The sequence below is a fragment of the Trichoderma atroviride genome, chromosome 3 (genome assembly GCF_020647795.1).
Source record: "Trichoderma atroviride chromosome 3, complete sequence".
Classification (NCBI taxonomy): Eukaryota; Fungi; Ascomycota; class Sordariomycetes; order Hypocreales; family Hypocreaceae; genus Trichoderma; species Trichoderma atroviride.
In genome coordinates, this window is record NC_089402.1 from 2,312,769 (window position 1) to 2,333,038 (window position 20,270).

General features: G+C 52.5%; 6 protein-coding genes across 6 annotated transcripts; 3 read left to right on the forward strand and 3 right to left on the reverse strand.

The window, feature by feature from the left end:
• The first annotated feature begins 482 nt into the window (after positions 1-482).
• On the forward strand, positions 483-4,412 carry TrAtP1_005974 (uncharacterized protein). Its single transcript, XM_066112934.1, has 3 exons — positions 483-1,967; positions 2,029-2,787; positions 2,914-4,412. Exons 1-3 carry the CDS (start codon positions 806-808, stop codon positions 4,005-4,007), a joined length of 3,015 nt encoding a protein of 1,004 aa, XP_065969020.1. The 5' UTR covers positions 483-805; the 3' UTR covers positions 4,008-4,412.
• Positions 4,413-4,508: 96 nt separating this feature from the next.
• Positions 4,509-7,018, reverse strand: TrAtP1_005975 (uncharacterized protein). Its single transcript, XM_014082644.2, has one exon. It carries the CDS (start codon positions 6,906-6,908, stop codon positions 4,818-4,820), a length of 2,091 nt encoding a protein of 696 aa, XP_013938119.2. The 5' UTR covers positions 6,909-7,018; the 3' UTR covers positions 4,509-4,817.
• Positions 7,019-7,272: 254 nt separating this feature from the next.
• TrAtP1_005976 (uncharacterized protein) lies at positions 7,273-8,162 on the forward strand (the record flags this gene model as incomplete). The annotated part of the gene is made up of 3 exons (XM_014082645.2): positions 7,273-7,356; positions 7,452-7,688; positions 7,764-8,162. 3 exons carry the CDS (start codon positions 7,273-7,275, stop codon positions 8,160-8,162), a joined length of 720 nt encoding a protein of 239 aa, XP_013938120.1.
• A 134-nt stretch (positions 8,163-8,296) lies between these two features.
• TrAtP1_005977 (uncharacterized protein) lies at positions 8,297-9,577 on the reverse strand (the record flags this gene model as incomplete). The annotated part of the gene is made up of 1 exon (XM_014082646.2): positions 8,297-9,577. The coding sequence occupies one exon, from the start codon at positions 9,575-9,577 to the stop codon at positions 8,297-8,299; it is 1,281 nt and encodes a 426-aa protein (XP_013938121.2).
• A 368-nt stretch (positions 9,578-9,945) lies between these two features.
• On the reverse strand, positions 9,946-18,082 carry TrAtP1_005978 (uncharacterized protein). Its single transcript, XM_014082647.2, has 3 exons — positions 11,083-18,082; positions 10,409-11,013; positions 9,946-10,337 (listed from the first exon to the last, which is right to left on the reverse strand). The coding sequence occupies exons 1-3, from the start codon at positions 17,800-17,802 to the stop codon at positions 10,241-10,243; spliced, it is 7,422 nt and encodes a 2,473-aa protein (XP_013938122.2). The 5' UTR covers positions 17,803-18,082; the 3' UTR covers positions 9,946-10,240.
• A 736-nt stretch (positions 18,083-18,818) lies between these two features.
• TrAtP1_005979 (uncharacterized protein) lies at positions 18,819-20,033 on the forward strand (the record flags this gene model as incomplete). The annotated part of the gene is made up of 1 exon (XM_014082648.2): positions 18,819-20,033. One exon carries the CDS (start codon positions 18,819-18,821, stop codon positions 20,031-20,033), a length of 1,215 nt encoding a protein of 404 aa, XP_013938123.2.
• Between the last annotated feature and the right edge of the window lie 237 nt (positions 20,034-20,270).

Below are 20,270 nucleotides of genomic sequence, written 5' to 3' on the forward strand. Positions count from 1 at the left end.
TAAATCACTACTTTGTATATAAAGCGAAGCTGTATCCATGCATGTACCAATTCCTGCAATCGCTCGATCGAATCGCAACTTAAAACTAGATTGTGCATAAGTTCATTTTAAGCTGGTGGTTTCACTGCCAGGGATACCCTATCTATGGCACTGCGCTATTTTCATGCTCTCGTCAATCATGCGTTCCCTTTTCCATCTTCGACTTTGCTCAATATTTACATTCATCCACATCTCTCCATGGCTGAATTGCGATAAACAACGCCGCATCATACTTTTGCACGCTTCTGTGGCTGGTTGGCACGGGAGCGATAGTAGCGGTACCAAAAAGCCCTGCAACGGGGCCTGCCGCGCGCAAGTACAGTACTTGCATATGCCGCCTTCTGCTTGGCCTGTTAGCAGGAGAGCCCCCCAAAAGCGAGAAACCCCGCCCCGCCAAAAGTCTGTCTGGGGTTTGTTTACTTTCACGCCAAAACAAGCCGCCCAGGGATCGTCTCGTTTCCAGCTTCCACTTCCAGCCCCGGTCCTTGCTTTTCACCTCCCGCAACTCCAAACCTCGACTTCGACTGCGGCTGCACCACGCCTGGCTGCTGCTTCGACATCCGAACTCGACGCGTCCCCAGCCAGATTCACAGCGCCTGCCCTTGCAGCGTCCGTCCGCCTGGCGCATCCGCCCTTTGCTCCGATCAACAATATCCAGAACGCGACGCGCGAGCTTGCATCCGCTTACCGCCATCAACCCCCAAAATAGCCACCGTCGACTCTCTGCAGCTCCAGCATCGCGTGCGGCGCGTGGCAGGGCATTGCCATGGAGTCCGACGCAGTTACCAGATATCGTTCGCGCATTCTTAGGGAAATGAACGCCAACCGCGAAAATCCCTTCAATTCCCCGCCTTCGTCCACCGGCAGAGCGAGCCCGACGCTGTCATCCGTCTTTTCAGATCCCGACGGCGAGTCCACACGCCTGTTGAACCAGGACATTGCCCGCGTTACGGCTCCCAAGAAGCTGCCCATCAACTGGGAAGCTGCGCACCGCAAATGGCCCGAGTTCTACGCCCAGCCCAAGAAGAACCTTGCCATCCTCGACGACCAGACAGACACCAAGCCGTTGGTTGAAATCCCACGCTCTAAGAACGAAAGAAAGACGGCGCAAATCATTCCCAAGTACATTGACGATACCACCGAGGACGCCTGGAACGGTTCCAAGAGAACGCGCTCCGAAATGCAGCCGCGCGTCGACAACGAGCCTGACCTGCCGCAAATTATTTCACGCGCGCCCATTAGAAAACTCTCCAACTACGGCCTGGCAAAAGGTGCCGTTCACAACCCCAGCCCTCTGTCCAAGGTACACGTTCAATCCCCGCCCAGAGAGCGGGCCAGTGAAAGGGAGCGACAGGCCTCTATCGAAAAAGCCTTGGAAATACTGCGCAAGGCATCTTCTACCCCTGGTGATTTAAATCGACGAGTATCAACCCACGACCAAAGCTCGCCCATTCTGTCTTCTGCCAAATCTAGCTTGACAGCTGTTCCTCCGTCACCCCCTCCCTTAATGTCTAGCCCTGTACACGAGACACCGAATGGCCGCTCATTCTTCATGCCAGACATTTCGCATCTTGATGACTTTGTTACGGGCACTTTGAGATTCAACGGAGCAATGAAGGACGGCGTACCCATTCTTGTTAAACACGGCCAAGTACACGACCAGAAGGAGAGGCCTTTTGGCTTGCGACATGCAGAAATCGATGGTGTCAAGATCCCTGAAGATGAAGAGAAGATCTTTATATCAATGGATATGATCCGTGAAGAAATCGTCTCTCTCCAAGAGCATCATGACAAAATTCAAGACTATGCCGGCAGCCTTCAGCACGAGGTGGAGAGGCTCGAGGCTCAGCTGAGATCATCTCGCAAGGGTATAGACGGAGAGCCCAACATCTTTGGCGTCAATGAGCAAGTTTTGGCTCAAAAGAAGGGTAAATTTGAGATGCTTTCTCCTTTTTACATCGTCATGACTGGTTACTGACTGGCATGTAGCACTCGAAGCTGAAGTAGCGTCACTCCAAAAGCGGCTGGATCAGGCGACGCATCGAATCAGCACAAGTGATATTGAAAACGATACTTTGGCCCAAGAGCGAGACCGTGTCATCAGCCGCCTGCAAGAGGCTTGCGAAGACATCAACAAATTGACTCGGAAGCTGAGCGTCAAAGAGAAAGAATTAGAAACTACCCACAAGCAGCTGAATTCAACCGGACAGATGCGCCAAGACAACGATACTCTGCGTCGGGACGTTGCAGCCCTGAAGCAGGGTCGAAGCACCTTGCAACAAGATAATGCATCGCTTCGGGCAGAAATCGATGAACTGCGGCGTGCACAGCGGACTTTCCTTAACGAAGCTCAGTCCTTGCGATCTGATGGCAATGGCCTTCGGCAGGACCACCAATCCCTTGTCAACGAAAATAGATCTTTGCGAGCCAACAACAAGACTCTGATGGACGACAATGAGGATCTCCGAGAGCATCTGGATGTTATCCAACACGATCTTGACGTCGCTCGCGAGGAAATTGAAACGCTTCGACAACAAGTGCAAGTGATGAGGCAAGAGAAGAAGACACTGCGCGAAGACAACGATAGCCTAGTCCGGCACAACGACAAATACTTCAACGAGAACAAGACTCTCCGTCGTGAGAACTCTGGTTTTGAGCGTAGCATTCACGATTTGCATGAACAAAACATCAAGCTGAGAGATGAGCTTCAAGGAGTGAAGAAGCAATTCGACCGCTACCGACCGTCCGGTAAGAACGATTTCCCCACTCGGCACGAGGAAGAGACCGAAGAAAACATGACATCGGCTTTCTTCGTTCCCGACATTACCCTCAAGACAAATGATACCGGTCCAGCTGATGCCACTGAATCAAAAGACATGCCGGATCTACCCGAATTGACAACGCATACCGACGACCTCATGACTGGCAGCAACGAAGCACAGAAACGTGAGGCTGCCTCACACAGCGACAAGGCTGATGCACGACACCGATCTAAGAGCAGCGTAAAGTCATCACCATCGAAGAATACTGGTACCGCTCAAAAGGTTGCTTTTGATCTCCCCGACAAAGCGACCGGAAAGCCGTTGCAAGGATCCAAGTCTACGGTAGCAAATCAGGGCAGCAAACGCCGAAGCGCGAGCAGACTTTCCCTGGATCCCTTTGGCGACGATGATACGACGGGCATGCTGTCTGTGGACAACATCACTCAGGACCTGGCCGTATCTCTGAATTTGACCACAACGGACCACAAAGGCAAAGAGACGAAGCAGCCTCGAGGCCTGAACACCGAAAAGCCAGCTCCCAAAGTTGTGCACATTGATTCCAAGTCGCAGTCATTCAAGAAGACAGCCATGGCAACCGAGGTTGGCGTGCGGACTGTTAGAGTTGTCGATAGAGATGTTTGTCCCACGTTGTCGACTAATGCTCGGCGAATTCTGGACGACCTCTGTGGACACAATTGCCAAAACTGCACCGTCTGCAGTCGCATCACGTCTCACTCTGGCGTCATCTCCTCTGCCGATCTGGCTGCGGGTAAGAAGCGTGTGTCGATCCCGCGGCCCGTTCCCGTCAGCGAGCGTGGGGTGTCTGGCGGCGACCATACAGTTCGACCAGCTCACTCCCCTGGCTATGCCTTGGCTCTTGTAATCAAGGGCTTGGAAGATGAGTCTCAGCATCTTCAGCTGGAACTGACGCGCCTTCAAGCCCGATACAATAGAAGCGACAAGTCCATGGGCCGTCAGGACAGACAGGATCTGGCCGAAGCGATTCGCGTGCTTTTGAAGCGTGTCGAGTCGAAGAGCGACCAGATTTACAGCCTGTACGATGTGCTCGAGGGGCAGAAGGCTGTCGGCCAGGAGATGACGGAAGAAGAAGTGGAGATGACAGTCTTGAACATTACGGGCATGACCGTACGAGACGCCACAAATTTGAGTGATCAAATGACATGGGAGGGCATGGTAGAGGCCTAAAGGAAGACCCATGGTTGAAGGATGTTTTTATTTTCTTCTTGCTGTTTTACTATCATTACAATTTCACAAAGATCAAAAGAGCTTTGTGTGGTATCTTATGGACGAGCTCTAGCCGCTTAAAAAAATGCGATGAGAAGAGCCGGGTATTGGGACTAGGATATTGGGGCGTTTTTATAAGCTGAATGATGGCTTCAACTTGATTTGCTAGGGCTAAAAGGAATGTCCTTTACTTTCTGCTGGCTGGCCTTTTTTTTTTTTTTTTTTTCATGTTATTTTCTTGATTGCATCTTTTCAAGAAGGGGTTGGGATATGGCGCATAAAGATACCTGCGCATTTCGCTTTGTGTAATAGGCTTGTACTACCTAGGTTGGTGTCTTTTTGTTAGCGACTATGAAAACCTGACTGACTTTGATCATTGGCTAAATGAAATCGTACGAATTTGCAAATGTGAAGACTGTGATGTGATGTGAAATGGAGCTTGCGAATCGTATATATCAATGTGACTAAAAATCAAATCTTTCTTTTTAAACTGGAACCAAACTCCCTAATATTATCTGACATCCATCAGGTTATATACAAAGATCTATCTACTCGTCATCTTCTTCCTCATCGTCATCCTCTCCCCCAAGCTCCTCGTCCATATCTACGTCCTCATCGCTATTCTCTTCCTCATCACTTGGTGCTTCACCCTTTTCATCCTCTTTCCTCTTTCGCTCCTCCTCCTGTCTCGCCTCTGCTAGGACCTTTGCGCGCTCAGCTCTAGCAGCAGCCTGGCCAACGACGTATGCGCCCAGAGGCGTCTTGGCCGCATCAAAGTCCTTGAGGAAGGCGTCGACCTGGCTGCGGTGCTTGGGCGCAAAGTCGACCTTGGCGCGCTTCTCCTCGATGAACTTGGCGTTGGCCTCGAGCTTCTGCACCAGCACGGAGAACTGTGAGACGAGCTTGGAGTTCTTGTTGCCGCTGGATTTGGCGCTGACTTGCTTGAGCCAGCGCTTGAGCTGGATGATGACGGGGAGGGCGAGTTCGGGGAAGGAGATGGAGGTTGACCAAGTGTACATGAAGCTGCTCATGAGTTCGCCGACTTCCTCTCCGATGCCGTCCTGGAAGACTCGTGTGCGGAGATATGACTTGGGGGGCTCTGTAGGCGACGGCAAAGTCCATCGGCTTGAGTGTTGATGCCTTGGGAGCCTTCTTCATCTCGGCAGAGTTGAGTACTTCTAGTAGAGGCGAGGCAAGCGGGATGTAGACGTCGGCCGCACGCGACAGGACGAGCAGTGAGCGGATGAGGTGGAATCGAAGAGGGTAGTATAGGGATGTGGGGAGAAGACGCATGGCGCCGAGGGTCACCTGGACGAGGGGGTAGATGAGTGGCCTCAGGGGGCTCTCCTTGCCGGCCTCGGCCTCCTTCAAAGGCGTGCAGTGCTCGGCAAGAACGCGGGCCCAGAAGTCGAGCGAGTGGGTAAACTGCCAGTTGTAGACCATGCGGAAAGAATCGTTCTTGTTGTTGACGATGCTGTTGCGGAGGTGGATGGCGAGTTGGCGGATAAAAGTGAAGGCTGTGGTGTAGCCGACAGCAGGATCGATGCCCCAGAGTCCGGCGGCCGAAAACTTCATCATGTCGATTCCAGCAAGGGTGTTGTGGTTGGTGACTCGGCAGCCCTGGACGAGGCCCTGGTAGACGGCCTTGAGGACGGTTTCGCGGATACCCTTGTCTCCGATGATGACGAGCCGTCTAATAACACGGAAAGCGGTGACTCGCGATGAGTGAGAGCCAGCGGCTTGTACCCAGAGGTTGACCATGGACTTGGCCAGAGCCTTGATGAGCTTCTTAAAGGAAAGCAGGTATGGGAGAATCTCCACAATCGCCAAGAGGGTGACGGTGATTGTGCCGTCGTCTGACAGCGAGTTGAGGAGGTGCATGATGGAGGCAATGTAGGACTTCAAGAGCAGAGATAATGTCTTGAACTTCTTGCCCTCTGTCTGAACGTAGACCTTGCCTGCCGCTGACTCCTTGATGGGGAGGTGGTGGTTCAAAATGAGAGGCACTTCCTTCAAAGCAAGAAGCAGAATATCATTAAAGACCTCCGGGCTGTTGATGGACCATCGCATATCAGCCTGGCCCTCTTCATCGGCTTCGTCAAGGTGAGCAGCGCATCGGAATGCGAGAACGACTTGTCTGGTCGCTCGCAGAGACTTGGTCTCCTCCATTGCTTTCCTCCAGCCTGCAACAGTGCTGCGAGTCAGCTCGTTGTTCTGTGTTGCCTCTTCCTCCGCCTTGCCGCCCTTCTTTCTCTTCTTCTTTGGCAGCTCCTCGTCTTCTTCGCCGGCGCTCAGTTCGTCGACCTCGGCCAAGTCTGCATTCTCATCGAAATCCAACGCTTCGGGGTCGTTTTCTTTCAGAAACTTGAAAAACTCGGGATCCTTGTCCGCAAGGCCCTTCATGGCCTCTGCGCTCATGCCAAGTCCAGCACCCTCGTCGTCGTCGTCTTCGCTGCCATCTTCGCTGTCGCTCGCAACGGGCTGGACACCAATTGACACGTCAGAGTCGCTCTCTTCAGCTTCTTCCTCCTTGGCTTCGCTTCGCTTCCGCTTGCCGAGTTTGCCAGCCTTGTCGTTCTTGTCGATGATGTCCTCGAAGCCGCCGGAGAAGAAATCGTCGACGCTCATCTCAGTAACCTTCTTCGCTTTGCCGCCGGCAGGTTTCTTGGCAGAGGCATCGGCCTCGCCTTCCTTTGAGCCCTTGATATATTCGGCATCCGAAGCTCGTTTCTCTTTTTGCTTGTTTCTGATCTGCAGCTTCTGCTTCAGCTTTGCGCCAGCCTTTCTCTTATCCAGAACTTCCTTGAGATGCGATTTTTCGAATTTTTTTGTCGCCTTCAGATTTTTCTTGGAGGAACCCATGTTGGGCAATCTTTTGCAGCTACTGTGGGAGCTGCAAATTGAGGATTCAAAAGCAGAAAGATAAAAAAAAGAAGAATGATGCCGCTTAGGAAGGCGAAAATGGTCGCGCTGCTAACGTGCCAATTGCACTTTCCAAAAATTTTCGACAGCGATCATTATCGATAAAGCCGCTCCACTACAATAATTTGGGCGGTCAATAATTCTGCCAGCCGTCGGAGCCTCTAGTGCAGCTTATAGTGGGCTAAGCGCTAGGCGCCGCCTCGACTACAGTAGCTCAGTGAGTGCCGTCACCACCATCTTTGTATGAGACTCAAGCATCGTCACAGCTTCGCGGCTCCTCGATGCCTCGCCTCAGTCCACCATCATGAACACGCGTCAGAGCTACGCGCCCACTCCCCATAGCTACGTCCCCAATACGAGTCTGTCTGCCACCATCAACCTCGATGAAGTGAGTAGATGATGCCTAAACAGAACCCCTCCCCCGCTCTCTCAGCGTGATATGTGCGTAACATAACATGGCTAATCAAATCTCAACCACGCAAGGAGGTGAAACTCACCGACACCCGCGCTGAGCGCGATCTCCAGGATTCTCTCGGTGAACTGTTTAGCATCATTGTCACGCTCGATGAGCTGGAGAAGGCGTTTCTGAAGGATGCCATCCCGGAGGCTGAATACACAGACATCTGTGAGCGCTCACTGAGGCAGTACAAGGCGCTTCTGGCGGATGAGACAATTGCAAACGAATTCAAGGACCTCGAAGAATTCAAAGCAAAATGGGATGTAGGTTACATCATACTATTCAACTCAACCATGAAGCTCCTTTGACTAACCTCGATATCCGCGCAACCACAAAAGCTCGACGTCCCCCGCGCAACTGAACGCCTCCGAGTCGGCATGCCATCCACCACCATCACCGCATCCTCCGCCGCTCCCGCTGCAGCTCCCGCCGCCGCCGCCGCAAACAACCCCAGCGGCGTGCTCATCCTGGAAGCCACGCAGGAGTTCATCACCTTCCTCGACGCCGTCAAGCTCGGCCTGCTGTCCAAGGACCAGCTGCACCCTCTGCTCTCGGACGTGATCCAGTCGGTGAACCGCGTGACGGACAAGGACTTTGATAACCGGGGCAAGATTGTGCAGTGGCTCATCACGCTCAACCAGATGAAGGCGTCGGATGAGCTGAGCGAGCAGCAGGCGAGGGAGCTGGACTTGGATATGCAGCAGGCGTATCAGGGCTTTAGACGTACATTGACATGATACCATTTTCTAATATCTTGAATTTAAATCTTTGTAGTTGGAATATGTTTTCCTTTTTCCTCGTCTATATGTATAAAAAAAAGAAACAAAATCCATTGATGGCCATGACGATGATAATGCAAACCCCCCTAAACTCACACCAAAAATGTCCAGAAACTCGGATACACAAACTCCTCCTCGAATATCCTCCTCACCTGCTCCAGCACAAATCTCTCCACCTTTCCCACATTCTTCAAGCTCTGCCTCCCGCTCTCCCGCTCGCCAATCTCGCTCTCCACCTTGATCTCCTGCAGCAGTCCCCCGAACCTCCCTCCAGTCTGCTGCTGCTGTCCTTGTCCTTGCTGTTGCTGCTTCTTCCCCTTTTCTCCTTCATCATTGCCATTGCCATCTCCCGTTACAGATTCCTCTCCTTTCCCCCCCTCCGGTCCCACCGCGGTCAACGCATCATCCGGATTCAAAAAGCAGAAATGCACCCTCTTGCGAATATGCGCCAGCACGCCCACCCCATCAAATGTCAGCCCCGTGATATTCAACTTGAGCGGAATCCCCACAAAGCTCGGCATCGGATAGTCCAGCAATATCTCCGCCGTCAGGTTCAGCCTCACGTCGCCCGCGTACCGGATCCGAAACACCGCCTGCACGTCCTCCACCTTTGCCTCCCTCTTGCCGCCCCTTTCCACTTCCTCATCGTCGTCGTCGTCGTCAACAATCGCAGAGTCCTGCCCATGGCTCGTCGACGGCCTCGACGGCTGTCCCAGCGTGCTCGACACATCCGACTTTGCGCCCAAGTTCAGCGCCCCCATCCCCGGGTCCAGCAAGTTGTCAATCGAGCTCAGCGACGCCTCCCTGCTATGATACGGCGTCTGCGCCTCCGACCCGGCCGCCGAGCCCATCCAGCTCGTGCCGCCCAGATGCGCGCCCGCGACCGCAGCCAGCGGCGTGTGCGTCCCCGTCGCCAGATGCGCCTGGAAGTAGTTCCTCCCCGGCCCGCCCAGGATCCCCGGCGTCGACGTGCCCAGAAACGCCCTCCCCAGATCGTGGCTGCTGCTGCCCACGTCGCTCTTCAGCGCCTCCCGCAGGCCGTTCTCGCGCTTGCGGGCCTCCATCATCGCCGCCGCCGCCGCCAGCCGCTCCCGCTCGGCGATGCTCTCCTCGTCCTCGTCGCTGTCCTGGCTGTCGTCCTCATCGTCGTCCAGCTCCTGCTCGTAAAAGTCCGGCAGCGGGTCGGTGATGTCCTTGAGCTCCAGCTCTGGCGGGATCGTGCCAAAGTCGAAGCCGTGGACGTTGACGGATCTGATGAACCGCGGCAGCGGCACCGTCTGGAATTTGGCGTGGATAAAGGTCCTGATGCTCTCGGCCAGCGCATCGCCGTCTGGGCCGCTTGTGAGCGTCTCCCAGTTGAGATCAATCGACATTTGGGGTGAGTGAAGAGAAAGGAAGAAGAAAGTTAACGAGACATTAAAATTGATTACAGCAAGTCAAAGGCTGCTCAGCAGCACTAGCAGCGGATAGTAGACGTAGAATAGTTGACAGAGAGAAGTTGGCCACTTAGAAGGTGTAATGTGAACATCACCTTATTAGCGGGGCCATAGCTTGAGTTTTTCAAAGACTTCTGGTTTCAACAACACACGGAATACAAGCGTTATAAGTGACGCTCTCGCTTCATTAGCGTCTCACAGAAAAAAAAGAATTGTGGCTATCAAAGGAAAGAAACCGTTCCTAAAATACTGTTTCTTTTTCTGTCGCTTAATATTACACAATTTGCACTGATCAATTCGCAGTTCCATCTTTGCACTCCAGCTTTAAACTCTGTGATAATCATTTAGGGTATCTCGCTGCCTGCTCCTTCATTCATCTCATCCCTCCATCCCAAAACACACACACACATAAACGCTGAAACTAACTTCATAAAAGAGAATAAAAAGGTAATCAGCGCACATGAGTATCAACTCGCCAACGCCATGATGTGACAAAAATAAAAAAAAAAGGAAAAAAAATATATATAGCCAACGCGCTGTAAATGCTTCTCCGCACACCGCCCGAGTTCTACTCGCTTCATCTCAAGTCAACTCATATTCTCAAGCCTCTGCGTCCTCAAATCGGGCCTGGTTGTAATACATGTTATGCTGAGGCTGTTTGAAAAGGTGCCAGCAGTTAGGAGCTTGCAAGATGTACCTACGAGTCCGAGTGTCAGTATCCGCTATCAAAGTGCCGCAGCGTATGAAGTAGAAGCCACAAAAACTCACCTTGCCATGGCCTCTCTAAATCGAGACTTGTACTCCTTAGGACTCGTCACAGTCGGCCTGTTCCGACCGCCACCCGCGAAGCCGCGATCTTTGATCCAGCTTTCAAGCTTCTTGTCCCACGTATACGTTCTGATGCAATCAATGATGCCCACGACCAGTTCCTTTCTCCTCTCATCAACCGCAATCATCAGAGAATAGTCCATTACGTTCTGTCGCGCCAAAAACAGCGTATCGTTCCAAACTGACGCCCTAAGAAGCTTCTTGGAGTGTTCGCGCGCAAATAGAGGAGATTCGTAGATGTACTCTACCATGTTTTCGTCTAGTAAAACCTCATTTTGCTCGCCTGTTGACTGGATTTTGCGGTTGCGCATGGATCCCTTCAAATCAAAGATTCTCGTCGGAGATCTGTCGTAAAAGAGATTCTCCGTCACCAGCAAGTCCAGCTTAATATCTGTCCCCGTCACTGGATTCTTGATGAGAATTTGGAAGAAGCCCATCATCTTGGCGATTACAGATGGCAAATCATGGAACAGCGCCTCAGCCATTATACTGAAATATCCTGGAGCAAATCGTAAGAACGCAGATGTCTCGATAGTCGAGAGAGACTATGAGAGATAACGGGTTAGTTAAGAACTGATACACTTGGCACTCTCAAAGCCCCTCTTTTTACTTACCTTCAAAACTAGTCGATCATCAAGCGTCTTTAAGAAGACAGACTTCGTTTTACCACCCTTTGAATCCCATTGAAGACATCGCGACAACGATTCCACTATGCGCTCGGCAACGCCACACTTCCGCCTCAGAGCATCAAACTGCTCGGCGTAAAAGATCTTACAAGTCATGACCGCCGCGCCCTCCTTGAACTGGTACTTGAGATGCGTGCCGGTGGCGCGAAGCAGACTCTTCTCAAGCTCTGATTCGTCAGCAGCCCAATCTGGGTTGTCTGATACTGGCATTGATTTGGGGTCACCATCGATATTGCCATCCATGTTCTCGTCTATGATACTGTCCGCCTCCCGCATCATAGTCTGGTGCGCATCTCGCCGGATGTTGGCAAGCTTTTCCTTGTAATCATCGCTGTTTAGGGCCAACGCGATGACTGAGCTAGGCTCGTCTTCTCGAACAATAATGTCCGAGTCAACAAAGATGTGATCTGTGGCATTAACGGGATACTCCAGCGCAGGCCACCCACTGGCTGATCGTTCAGCCCAAAAGTTGGTAAGATATTTCATTAGGCTTGTTTTTTGATGCTTTGGAAGCTCAAGTGGAATCTCGGCGCTAGAATCAGCAATCTCTTTGATGTCGGGCATAAACTCATCAGATACCGAAGGCTCAGCGTCACTAGTACCTCCCTCATCATCCGACATGCCTTGGCTCGTGTTCGGATTAGTGGTTTCATCGTCCCATCGAGGCTGGCTATCAGAATGCAGAGGAGGTTCGCTGGGAGTTGGTGGCCCCGTTTGGGACTCTAGCCTAGATGATCCTTCTCCTTTTCCTCCCAAGGAAGTGGAAGACGCTTCTTGTAATCGTGTCTCTACATCATGCTCCGTGTTTGGTTCGCTTGTCACAGCTGGTTCGTCAAACGCTTCATTTACGTTGTCGTACACTTGCACAATCGCCTGCGTCGATGTCTTGGGCAGCATAGGACGAGGATTCCGCATGCTAGCAGCACGCTTCTTACGGTCTCGAATGCGCTCCTTCTCGAATTCTCTGCTAAACTCTCTGCTGAGCTGCTCAAAGTGCTTTGCTAGAGTGGTGACTTTGGATTCCTTCTTCTTGCTCTGCACCATGCGAGGAATACTTGAGCCAGCCATCTTCCCCCGGTTCTTCAATACAGTCAAGCCGAGTCGATCAGATAGTTTTTTATCCGATTTGATAGACCCTTCTGACTGTTGATCTGAGTTGGCAGGTTCCGAGGACTTCGAGATAGAATCGGAAGAGCCAATCGACTTGCCAAGCGACTGTAACCTGGACAGTGTCCGCGAGGGTTGTGATGTGGCTCTTGTTATCGGTGGTGAAGTGCTAGTAGCCGACTTTCGTCGAACACCTTGTTCTGAGACCTGCCTGGATGTTGTTTCCATATCGGTAGGTCTTTCACTGGAGTCCTCTGATTGTCTTGGTTGTAAAGTTTTCTCGCGGCGGCTGGCCTCAATCTTCTCAGCAAGAGACTGTCCAGACGCAGATGAATTTGTGGGACTGCGAGCCATTCTGACGGGCGATGTAGATGATCGCGTTGCTGATGCTCCGTCTGGTGGAGTAGTTGCCGCCACTGTCGCCTTTGTATCTTCGCTGTTGGCAGTTGCTTGAGAGTTATTTATAACAACAGGCGCTGAGCTTGCTAGATCTAGCGGCTGAGCATGCTCAAGAGTATCCTCCGTCACAGGTGGAACTTGCACACCTTCGGCATCAAGCTTCTCTGAGCCCAGTTTTGCGGAAGTGGTGCTGGCTTCCATACTGTTGTTATCCGTAAAGTCCGCCGTTTGCAAAGTTTTCTCCTCAGGCTCAGAAAAGGTCTGCGATGGACGCTCCTCGCTGTCCGCAGCTGATTCCGTTCCTTCGTTGGACGCAAGTGATTCCTTGGATTCGTTGTCGGTGAAAATCTTCTTTAGCTGCAGCATTGTAAGCTGTCGCATATCTTTATCTCCCAAGAAGTCGGCCTCAAACGTAGCAAATATTTGATCCCATTCGGTGATTGTTTCCAGCATTTCTCGAACGAGAATGTTGAACGGAACAACTTCGTAGTACTTGGAATTGACGTAGATCTCTTGCAGCCGATGGACCGTAAGGGCTTGTTCTTCCTGAGCCTTTTGCGACAGCCTTTCGAGCTCTGCCTTGCAAGATTCAGCCTTTTCAGGAAGAACGCTGTCGATCCTAATGCTCTTAAGCCGGGCATTTACAGATGCCATGAATTTTGCCCAGCGCTCATCCATCTTTGTATAGATTTCGTTCTTGAGTTTCAGATCGTTGCTCACTTTCCAGGTGAGTCGCGCTCGCGGTACGACAATTTCGAGAAGGTCAATTGGATCCCAGTGAATTCGGACACGGGAGTCATGCAAGCTAAAGTATCGAACGTGATCTTTTTGATGATCGTGAGGGCATTCCACAGCATCCTTCATTCGCAAGCCACGGCCCCAGTAAAGGAGCTCCAGGTACTTTCCAAAAGAGTATTTGTATGTAGTCTCCGACATTGCCGTCTCTTCTGAATCTTTCTGGCAGATTTTGCAGTAAGTCCACATGGAAATTCCATCTCCCAGTTCAGGTGACCTAGGAGAGGCATTCGGAAGATGCTCCACAAACACAGTGACTCGGAATTGGTCATGGACAAAAGTACGATGATGCTGGGCCATCTTGCGATCGCATCCGTTGGAGTCGCAGATTTCGTCTTTACTGTTGACTAGGTGTTCGATGTACTGGCCGAGAGTGCAGTCCGGGTCCATGTCAGTATCCTCACGCTGCTCATCGTAGAAGTTGATGCCAACCAAAACGGGCTCTGTGCAGGGAATCTTTGTTTCGGTGCAAATGACGGAATACAGAATAATGATATTTTGGTGTGAGTAAGGGTCGAATAGATCCAGGTTGCCTTGGATATACGTCTCCCATTGGCGAGTCTGTGTCTGGTAAGTATAAAGAGCCTTGTCGTACTCGGCGTCGTGTACCGCATGAAGAATCTCCATTATCTGGCGAGGCGCTTTCTGGCCAAGCTCTTCGACCATTTCCGGCTTAATAAGTTGAAAGTTTGGAGGCTCAGCCTTTTCTTCGAAATCTTCTTCAATCATGTCCTGATCCCTTAGACGTTTGAGATACAAAAGGCGCCTTTCTTGCTCACGAGCTTTCATAAGAAGATACGGCTGGGTGAACCGCACATATGGCGAAGCTGAAAGAATCTTGGTCTCATACTTGGACACCATGTCGCTATAGAAAGTTGGCATGGGCACATCATCTGGCACCTGGCTATATGCCGAGTCGTGAATATGAGACTCATGCAGCGACAGCAGCTTGGGTGGCTCAGAGCTGGCCTGATCTAACGAAAGCTGCGAAGTAGGTGCCTCATCAGTGTCTCCGACACAGGAGCTCTCGATAGTGGCCTGTGACGGCGGGTCACCTTCACTAGACGGTTGGTTGATCACTACAATTGGGCCATTTCTGCCGCCGTTGGTCGAATACTGTACCGAGTTCAGTGAACGAATGCTATCGTTCAAGGCTGGGAAAGAATTAGACAAGGAGGCAGATTCGTGGGCCTCAGGTGGCTCAACAGACTCATCCCGCAAAAGACTCGACTCGAGTTTGAGATTGTATACAACGTAGACCATGAAGTCGGTGATGTATTTCATCTTGGCGAGAAGGTCATTGCTGGCCCCTCGAAGAGTAATGGTGCACCCGAGCTCACGCCTACATCCCGAAAGGAAAATGTAGGACTTCTTCCGGCCGGGATAATCATTGTTCACAAATGTCCTGACCTCAAAGGCGCTACATCTCCCAACTTGAGCCTCTAGCATGTCAAAGGACTCGATAATCTTTGTCTCGGTACAGCGGGCAACAGCTGCTATGACTGATCGCTTGACATTAAACGCCACTGCAATATTGGCGTCTGAGAGATACTGCAGAGCCAAGCCAGAAATGGTCTTTTCCGCAAGCACAACGTGAGGTTTGAGTTGAACGATTCTCTGGACCACGATTCTGAGAAATTCCTTCTCCTGCGCAATGACCGGCTCCAAGCTCATAAATTGCTGCTGGTGTCTCTGGTATTCAATTGGAAACCCAACAAGTAGGATCCTGGGATTTGTAATCTTGCGTGGCATACTCTTCAAGGCAAGATTTTTGGTGAAGACGATTCCAGAGATGTAGGATGTATCACCAGGTTTACCTCCTGGGATTCTCTTGAGCTTCACGTAGGTTCGAATATCCATGGATTCGCCATTCGCCACGTCCGGGGACACATCGTCTGTCGCCTTCAAGAGAATAGGAACAAGCGCCTTTTGCCAGGCCTCAGGGTTGGGTATATCCCCGTCGACTAAGAGCTGATAGAGGAGCCTGTCGACGTGCCTCAAACTAGACTCGTTGAGCTTTGTTTTGGCCTCCTTGCGCTTTTGGAGCGAGTTACTTCTAGTCAACTGGGTCCCGCTGTGATTTGGAGCATCCACAGGAAACAGCATCTCCGACGATGTTGACGGGCCCTTGAAAACGATGGACTTGGGCCGAGGAGAGCCAAAATGGTGAACGCTGCCGCTAACATTACTGTGATTGCGTCGCCGAGTTGACCTGCGGTGGCTAGCAAAGCCGGGCGTCAATTCATCAAGCCCAAATCCACTTCGGCTGAAGTGGCTCATTCCGCTGATGCTTTTTTCGCCCCCTTTATGGCGATGATGCTTCTTTGTAGAGTTCATGAGCGATGAAAGGTTTGATTTGTCAGGGTCAAAGCCTGTAGGGGGGATATCGGCTGATGCGAGAGTCGCAAAAATACTGCCGACTTGCTGCTCATCTCCGCTCGAGTCATCCGACATGAAGTCGGCCAATTCTGGGTCGATGATGTTGTCATCATGGAAAGCTGGGAATTTGGTTCGATTGGAGTTTTCTTCTTGAATGCCTCTCCGAAAAGGAGCTTGATCCGGCTTGATCCTTCCCAGCAATCCATGCTTTGAATGGTGTCTTTTGTGACCAGCAGACGAATGGGGTCTACCGGAAGAAAGAGACTTGAGCGAGCGTGATGAGCTCGGCCGACTGAGCTGTGGAGCGCCAATTTCCAGAACAGAAGAGGTGTTGTTAGATTCATTGACTCTCCGGGTTGCTGGTATTGTCATCATGGGTGTCGTTACCGGTCTCGAAGTCTCTGGGCTCTGCAATGTCTCTGGTTCTCTGAGAGGCTGCGCAAAAGAAACTGTTGATTTTCTGGGATCTTCAGAGCCAAATATTCTTGGCAGATACGACTGCTCATCGCCAGAGTCCTCCGAGCCGCTGGCGTCAAAGCGCCGAGTGATGACATCGAGGCAGCGCTTACAAACCCGGAGAGAGCCGGGAAGACCAAATCTTTCACCTGAAATGACAACTGTACACTTGGAATCAAAGATGAAGCCGCAGGTTCGGCAGTGGTGCTTTCTTCGAAATGCTGTAAATGGCCCCTGGCAGAGAAAACACTCCTTTACGGTCTCGTCCTTCATCCAAAATTCTTTACTTAGTATTTGTCTGCGCATTCTGTCTAGCTGGGCGTTCATCTGGTCCGACGCTCCATGATGGCCGGCTGTGGTACCTGGGATGCGGATATCGCCAGACTGCGAGCGTTGAGGATTAGAGTCTTGAGTGAAGGAGCTATGATGAATCGAATTATGGGCAGACGTGATAATATGACTTGCTTCTGCTGTTCCTCGGTCGGCAGACGAGTCCCTTGAAGCTGAGTATCTCAAATGGTTTGGGTGGCTAATACGATCAATAACAGCAGGCTTTCTCCGGGCATCATCGGGAGATAGCAGAGACGATGCTGCAGAAGGACTTCGTGAATGAAAGGTCGTCTGCAATGGCGATAGGGGGCCTTTCCCCTTGACTGGGCTCAGCGGAGCTTCAGCGCTTCCACTCTCAGCACTAGAAATGCTGTTGTCCCTCCGCACCCTTGCAGGAATGCTGCCACCTTTGGAATCGTACAGGGTTGGTGAGTCGACAGATGAGAGGCGCGTCTGCAAGTCACTCTGGGGTTTGCCATCATCAGTCTGGATAGAGCTACGGCTGGCATCTCGTATCCTTGTAGAGGGGCCGGCGATGGTATGAACGGCAGTCACAGGGCTTGTGGCGTTTGTCGGTAGACTCTGCCGACTAGAGGGATGAGACTTGGAGCCGCTAATCAGGCTGATGCTTCCAGATTTGGATGCGGCAGGCCGGCCATCGACAGGGTTGGTGGATATTGTGGGAGAGGAAACATCGCTTGGCGCAAGCTGAGAGGTTGCGGTAGAGACGGTGGTTGCAGTCTCGGCGCGGCTCAGAGACGATATCGACGGCTTCGAGGCATGTCCTTCGCCGGCAGCCGACGATGCCTTTCTGCCCGACTTTTCCACCCTCTCGGCATCGTCGTCCCGCTGCGCAGCCTTGGACGAGCTGCTCCCACCAACCGCCTCTCGAAACCGGCTGTAGAGCCCGCTCAGGCCCTGCTGCACCGTCCCCCGGCTCTCGGTATCTGCAACGACGACGGGAGGAGGGGCGAAGTCGTTGAACGTGGTCAGCGAGTCGGTGCGGCTGGCCGTGGTGTGTATCTGGTCGAGGGCGTGCGCCAGCTGTTCCTTTTCCAAGGTGGAGCTCACCGAGACGGAGTGGACGGAGTCGCGGCGGTGCTGCGAGTGTGTGGGAGAGATGAGCGAGCCGGAGAAGGAGGAGCCGTCGACGGGTTTCGAGGCGGATGTATGGCTGGCCATGGTGTTGTGATCGGGGTCTATGGGAAGCTCTATCTGGAAGCTCTATCTGGAAGCTCTCCAGCTCGCTGTGGCGCTATACACGCAGGAGTAGTAGCGCTGCCTCAGTGACGCTGCTTCAGCACCCGCCCGCCGCTTAGACGTCGATTTCCAAGCAGAGGCGCATGCGCAGTGTCGCCAGCATGGTGGTGTAGGAGAGATGGCGAGAGGCAGTCGGGAGCGTGGAGTTGCGGCTACGTCAGGTATGCGGTGCCGCATGTACGCATATGTAAGGGCTCTGTAGGCTGCAGGCGGGATATGCGAGCAGAGAGGCGGAATGCAGGCCGTTGGCGAGGGGTCAGTCAGCCGCGGGAGGCAACAAGAGCGCAAAGCTTGATTTGCCGGCAGGATGTGACAGCTTATCAATGTCGACTTGACTCGGCACAGGCTAGTCTACGCGATGCCTGGTACTTATAGCTCCATCTAGATATACAGATACCTGCTGTAGATGTCACGGTGCATCGCAGGCAATAGTATGTGTCACTCTACATCTTCTCATTTCGTAAAATGTCACTGCTAAGCGCCTCTGGAGCTGTCTATCAAGCACAGCGTCGAGCTTCTCTCGAGGCGCTCGGCTACGTACCCAGGCACCCAGGCCTAGAGAAGCACCTGATGCTACCTGACAGCTAGCGCCTGTCCAAGCTCCCTGTCAACCCGCGGAAACCCCACCACGCCCGGCGCCTGGTTGACGACGCGATCATCTCCAACTCCAGCAAAATTCCTGGACCGCGTTTTGCGACGTCCCGCTCGCCTGCATGGTGTTTACGATCTGAGTCATGGGATGCGAAGCCCTGCCAGCGGCGCCCGGCGACTCTCTCTGATTGCCTGATCAACGGACCTCGCACACTGTCGATTGTGTCGATTGCACCTCGAGTGGCTGCCAGCGCTTGCTTTCTTGACATTGACAACGCCCAGGGCGTTTCCCACAGATGCGCTGAGCTGACCAGCCCGCCGCGTCGCATCATTGCCGACTTGCTAAAATGCCTCCCAAAACATCACCAACGCACGATGTCACCGAGCTGCTGGGCCGCCGGAGTCTCGCCACCATTCCCAAAGACCAGAAGTCGCTGCTCGAGGCGGAGGGCTCGTGGGCGGTGGACATGAAAGATGGGCCGCACGGTCTGTCTACTGTCCCGAGCCATGTCCTGCAGACCCTGAAGGAAGCATTTGTTCGTCTCAAGGACAAAAACGACCAAGATGTGCAAGAAGGCCAGGGAAATCAAGAGGGCGAAGAGGATCAAGAGGATCAAGAGAACCAAAAGGACCAAGAGGACAAAGAAGACCAAGGAGATGAAGAGGGTCAAAAAGATGACGAGGATTTAGAGGGCAGAGAAGACCCCAAACACACGGAAGATGCTAAACGCTCTCTTACCGTCAATAACGGTGACAAACAGACTGGATCCTCCCCTGGCTCGATCGCTGCAAGGTCAAGTAAAGTACCCGCATCTTCCTTAGAGAGACCTACAGCTTCGTCACCAGAGAGGCCTGTAGCCTCGTCACCAGAGAGGGATATATCATGGCCGGCCTCACCATCCAGATCGGGGAACCAATCAGACGCATCTGATCCCGGCTCACCCATTGAAGAGGAATACAAGTCGCCATTGCTCGAACCGCTCACTCAACCGCCAGCGCCCAAAGCAGATGACGCTGCAGACCCCGGCCCCTCTTCGGGCATCAGCGAGCCCGATGATCTTGAGATGGAGGTCCCCCAAGCCCAAACAAACCACCATGAGGCACCAATCAACCGTGTAGCTACGCTGATCCATACAGCAACGCCTCAAGAGGCCACGAGCAACTTGATAAACACGGCGTCTACTACAGATACGCCTCCATGTGCGCAGCCTCGTGTTTCGTCCGGCCCTCATATTCCTATACCAACACCTCAGTTGTCTATGCTCTCAACTGACCCAGTCCATCATCGGACACGAAGAATGAAGCCGATTCTGTTTGATGAAGACGGCCCCACTGCCTCTGGAACTCCCCCAATACGTTTGGTTCCTTCCACGCGCATGCCTTTCGCGCGGGCACATGCTGAGCCGAGCCTCCAGAGCTCAGCTGCCTCAACCCCATTTGATGATGATATGATGGAGAGCTCGCCACCCATACCCCCACCACACAGATTTATCCAGGATGCCGCCCCCCCAGAACAGAGCTCCGGGGCGCCAAGACCAGATCAATCGGCTACCCCACAGTGATCCAGAAGCATCTCATTCTCGCCAAACGCCAATAGGCCATTTATACAAGATACAAGCCGCCATCGACGTGCTGATAAGCAAAAGCGGAGATCCCTATAGTGCCTTCACTGCTACATATCCCGACTATGCGACGGTTCATTCAGGCAACCTCTTGAGCTTTGTTGAGGCGTGCTGCCACCTCTATGAGCTCCAGGAAAAGAGACTGATACGAGAGTATCTATGCGATGACTTCATCCG